The sequence below is a fragment of the Colletotrichum navitas genome (assembly GCF_030913465.1).
Source record: "Colletotrichum navitas strain CBS 125086 chromosome Unknown LY79scaffold_9, whole genome shotgun sequence".
NCBI classification, from domain to species: Eukaryota; Fungi; Ascomycota; class Sordariomycetes; order Glomerellales; family Glomerellaceae; genus Colletotrichum; species Colletotrichum navitas.
This window is the reverse complement of record NW_026850555.1, coordinates 90,259-95,216: the sequence shown is the minus strand read 5'-3', so window position 1 is coordinate 95,216 and position 4,958 is coordinate 90,259. Positions and strand designations below refer to the sequence as shown.

The window sequence follows — 4,958 nt, the reverse complement described above, 5'->3', positions numbered from 1 at the left end:
GAGATGCACCTCGTCTTCTTTGCATCGTTGGCCCAACTTGGTAAGGCTACGGCTTCAATGCCAATCCTTAGACACCTGGCGGTGCCTCTGCAGTGTTCTAAATTCGCAATGCATCTTGCATTTGTCGTGCAGATGGCATCAGTGCAGAAGCCTCAGCATCGCATGTTTTGGTTCGTCAGCTAGTAACGAGGCGGTAGAGTTGCACCAATCATGCCAATGCCAAGGGCACACGCGGCGAGGATGATGGCGAGCCCCATCTTCGGAGAAGCTAAAGACTCTTACAGGTCGCACACAGTCAGGCTCTCTCGCGCTCACTGGCGTCGCGCAGACATCCACGGACGACATTGCGTCGGATTTTTGGCGTCCGAGACATTTCGGTAAGCGTTGTAGCGATGGGAGGCGGAAACCAGGGCCGCCGTAGTTCCCAGACTATAGCGACTGTCATGATGAGAGAGATTTGGGTTCTCGAATCTTGATCCCTTTTCAAGACAAGTCTTCATGCTTGGAATCAGCTCAATAAGTAGCGAGGTTATTCCAGTCGACGCGGCAGTCCGATCCCGCCGGTTAGTAAATCTTGTTGCCATATTAGGAGCTGAGGTCATTGCTTGTTTGGGCGAAGCATCATGCGATAGCTACCTGGGCGGAGTTGTTGCTCGAAGGAAAGCCGCGTACGCATAACAGTGTCTTTCGCCTGTGGCGCTACGCCAGTCCCTAGCAGACGACGACAAGCTTTGATGCGGACGGAAAGGGCAGAAAAAGGCGTCGAGGAGGGACAACCGGTCCATTGTCGTAGCTCTCATAGCACGTGTACGCGTGGATCGATGAAAGGGGCGTTTTGCGACGCGGAAGCTTGAGTCGAGATGGTAAGTGACTGACGGCATCGTGGAGAGCGGTCCGGATTGCCATCGACGAGCTCGCACCCCTCCCCTCAGCGTCTTCGTAGGCTAACCGAGGTACGTATCCAAGGCGGTCCCTCGCAAAGTCGCACAGACCCTTCGTCAGCCCAAGGAGCGTATTGAGATGAACATGGGAAGAGATGAAGGAGGGGATGTGTGTAAACTACTTCCTAGTAGGGAACCGAACAGATGGGGGGAATCGGGAAGTGATGGAGGGGCGTGAGAAGTTGAGTGAAGAGAAACACTACGTACCTTGGGGGAGTGGTCGGAGAGGCAACTCCGGCTCTATGCAATAAAGCCCTGGTATGAGTGTTATGCAATAATCTTAATCAACTGAGACTTGCATCCAGGGGGGCGGGTATAATGTATAACATATGCATATCAAGGTACGTACCTATTGAACCCGTGGAAAGCTGACCGAACGCCGCCCGCGCCGTTTCTCCCGCCAATCATCCCCGTACGCAACGTCCTTCCTTCTTTCTATGGCGCATCAACCACACGACATCGTTCTCATTTCCATCCCGACAGAGCTCGGCCTGCCAAGACAATAGCTTCCTGTCAACACCTCGAGTGGATACGCGTGCGCTTGACGGAATACGGGCTTGATGCCCATGCCATGCCCAACGACCTCGCCGTGTGTGCTCTGCAACGCAACGCAACGTAACGCAACCCAGGCAAGCGAGCTCGTCCCGGTGTGCTGCTCTCTTCCTCTTGCTCAGCCTCCATCCAGCCATCTCACCCCTCCCCCTCGCCTTCCGCTCGCTCTGACGGCCCCCTGCTGACGTATTCGCAAGCCTTCCATCAGAGAAAACTTTCAAGACCTCCAAGACAAGACCTCGCCAGGAAGTGAAATCTCTTTCGCCAAGAAAGAATGGCGGGGCCAGGCGAGATCGTCGGGCCCAAGACCGGTAGTCGACTAAGTCGTCTTCTCTCCGGCCCTTGGAGATGCGAGAGCGGCCCTAGGGTGCGCTTCCCGACCTTGTCGATTCACCTCGATCCGTGAGTACCCTGTCAGGCTTGCTCACGCACTTCCAAGTATGACCATGCAGCGGGCTGTGATATTCAACTCCGCGCCAGTTCCCAAGGAAGCATACCTCCCTCCCTCCCTTTGGGGCCCAGCCGTGCAGGCCGCAGCTTTGTCTGGCTTCTCTCAAAGTCCTCGACAGCAACTTTTTTGACGGGAAGGGGGAAGGGGGGGCGGCGCTCTGCACGGCCTCAAGCATTGTCGGGAGGCAACTCGGCGAGAAGTGCAACGAACTGACAGGGGATATGAGTGTCTCTGCCTGCTTCATGCATCCGAGTTTGCCATCTTGGCGATTCCACGGCCGAGTGATATTGCTGCTGAGTGACAATACGGTCTTCTTTCGGAGAAGTACTGTCTTATGTCGATGGTCTAGACACCTTGACCGGGGCAGAATGCCGCCATTGTCGTTGTGCTGATGCCATATCGCACTACTGCTTCCCTCTCTCCCGTGCAGTCCATGTTCGTCTTTGCCGAGGCGCGCCTGTGTTTTTCTTGTAGTTGCGTTTAGAGGGTGGAACCGTCAGCCACCTTCGAACTGCTTGCCATGGACGAGCTCTTCCCAGATGGACGGACTATTGCTGATGATCACCCGTTTGCCCCCCCCCCCCCCCCCCCTCCGGGTTCCGAGTCCTGTCTCTGCACAGGTGCCAGCCTGGACCTGAAACTATCATCTCGACTTCGTTTTCCTGGCTATTTTTCCTGTTGATTTGCTCACAGCCCTGTCGCTACCCCAGCCGCGTACCGCCGGCTATCTCTTGGGGTGGCTTCACCTCACCACTACCACTATGGCACGGCGTTCACGCCTGCTGCAGACGTGGATCCCGATTAGGACCGGCGGCAAATTCAGCTCGGCTTCGTAGCCATGTCTCAACCTTTGCTTGCCGCAGGTGCTGCCATGGTCCATGGAGAGAGACAGAGGCAGAGGGAGGGAGGGAGAGAGAGGCTGCCGCAACGATCTGGGTCTGTACAAGCTCGAGTAGGTGACGCCAGTGGCATGGTCACATCGAGTGAGCTGTCTCCTCCTTCTTACTCCTTGCGTCTGCTCATCATGTTGGCACCTCGGTTGGCAAGTCTTTTTAATTCCCGTCTCCGTTCTTTCCGACAAAGCTTCTCTTCCCTCTCTACCCATGCACCCCTCTCTCCCTTCTTCACATCTTGTCCCCGACAGCTGGCCACTTGGCAGTGTAGTTGACCACTTCGACAAGAAGATATCAAGAGGGTATCCTCCCTTTCCTCTTCCATAGATATCTCATCCCCACCACATATCCCGCCTCTACCAACATCCAGTTGTTCGTTTATACCTTCGCCTTATCATATTCGTAATGGATGCCCAGGTTCTTACCCCCGACACCCCAGAGCGATCTCCGACATGTCGCAACACCTACCCCTTTGAATCGACGGAAGGCAAGCCGGGGACTTGGGGATTCTCCCACGATGACTACTACCCCATCACTCCTCCCACCGAGGAGTGCGAGTCGGATGAGGAGCTCGCGACCGTTGCCAGTTCCATTGACCTTGAGGCGGAGCCGCTGGTGGCCGTTATTGGTGTCGGATATGTCGGAGAGCACCTCGTGGGCAACTTTGCTCGCAAGTTCAACGTCCTCGGATTCGACGTTTCCGAAGCGCGCGTGCAGGGCCTCGAGAAAGAGTTCGGCCCGGACAGCAAAGCCAAGTTCACCTGCAAACCCAGCGACATGGCGGCGGCTACCCACTTCCTCATCTCCGTCCCTACGCTCTTGCGCCCCGACCAGAGCATTGACTCGTCCTTCCTGAGATCCGCCCTCAAGAATGTCGCCACGTACGCACGTCCTGGCTCTGTGGTTGTCGTCGAATCCTCTGTCGCAGTCGGCATGACGAGAGAGCTGCTAGGCCCCCTCGCCAAGGAGCGTCACTTCTTTGCCGGCATGTCTCCCGAGCGTGTCGACCCCGGTCGTATCGAGCCCCCTGCCTTTGCCATCCCCAAGATCGTATCCGGCTTGGACGACGTGGTGCCTGGCTCATTAAACGCTATTGTCCGCCTCTACTCGCAGGTTTTCGACCACGTCGTTCCCGTTTCGCGGCCCGAGGTCGCCGAGATGACCAAGTTGTACGAGAACTGCCAGCGCATGATGTGCATTGCGTTCGCAAACGAGATGGCCGACGCGTGCTTGGGCCACGGTGTCGACCCCTACGAGGTGTCTGGCGCAGCGGCAACCAAGCCTTTCGGATACATGCCCTTCACTCCCAGTCTCGGTGTCGGTGGTCACTGTATCCCGGTAAACCCATACTACCTTCTCTCCAACAGCCAGTTCCCTCTCCTGCAACACGCAACAGAGAAAATGCGCGCCCGTCCAGCGGCCATCGCTCAGCGCGCGGTCGAGGCGCTATGTGCCGAGAAGCCGCGCCCCAGCGTCCTTGTCGTCGGCATGGGCTTCAAAAAGGGCCAGTCTCACCTGGCCAACTCCCCTGGCCTCGAGCTCGCAAAGAGCCTCGTGCTGACCGAGAAGGTCGATGTGTGCTGGGCCGATCCTCTCGTCAAACAGGAGGCGGTGCCACAGATTAACCGTCTGGACGTCGAGGACTGGAATATCAAGTCGCTCGAGCAGCGCTTCGACATGATCATTGTTGCCTTCCGGCAAACGGGGCTCGACTTTGATGTCCTGGGCCAGCTCGAAACGACTCGGGTCGAGATGTGGTGCAACTGAAGCTTCGGCCAAGGTTTGCGGCTACAATCGGGCTGACTGTGGCGCCTTCTCTTCAGCGTCACCGCCATCCAATCCATCTCTTTTCCAGTGTCTTGCTATGACGATTCTTTCCTCCTTTCCTCCAATCAGTGAATTATCACTACCTTGGCTTCGGGCCCCATGAGGACCTGTTGTGTCGGATGGTATCCATGGGAGCAAACGGCAGGCTGAACCACACACATAACGTGCCTCCTTGCAGCACGACGGATGTAATACTTTGGGCTTTTTCCCTTGCCTTTTTGGCCTCTTTTCCTTTGTCCTCTTCGGGAGGTGCCATGGATTATTCGGTAGATAGAAAAAATGGTCGGGTTGTTG

The 4,958-nt window shown here is 56.4% G+C and overlaps 2 protein-coding genes across 2 annotated transcripts; one reads left to right on the top strand and one right to left on the bottom strand.

The window, feature by feature from the left end:
• Positions 1–277: 277 nt before the first annotated feature.
• LY79DRAFT_403554 (uncharacterized protein) lies at positions 278–1,602 on the bottom strand. Its single transcript, XM_060553041.1, has 4 exons — positions 1,291–1,602; positions 1,149–1,220; positions 637–849; positions 278–573 (listed from the first exon to the last, which is right to left on the bottom strand). Exons 1-4 carry the CDS (start codon positions 1,347–1,349, stop codon positions 312–314), a joined length of 606 nt encoding a protein of 201 aa, XP_060417874.1. The 5' UTR covers positions 1,350–1,602; the 3' UTR covers positions 278–311.
• A 1,640-nt stretch (positions 1,603–3,242) lies between these two features.
• Positions 3,243–4,604, top strand: LY79DRAFT_576818 (nucleotide sugar dehydrogenase; the record flags this gene model as incomplete). Its single annotated transcript, XM_060559830.1, has 1 exon — positions 3,243–4,604. The coding sequence occupies one exon, from the start codon at positions 3,243–3,245 to the stop codon at positions 4,602–4,604; it is 1,362 nt and encodes a 453-aa protein (XP_060417873.1).
• Positions 4,605–4,958: the final 354 nt, after the last annotated feature.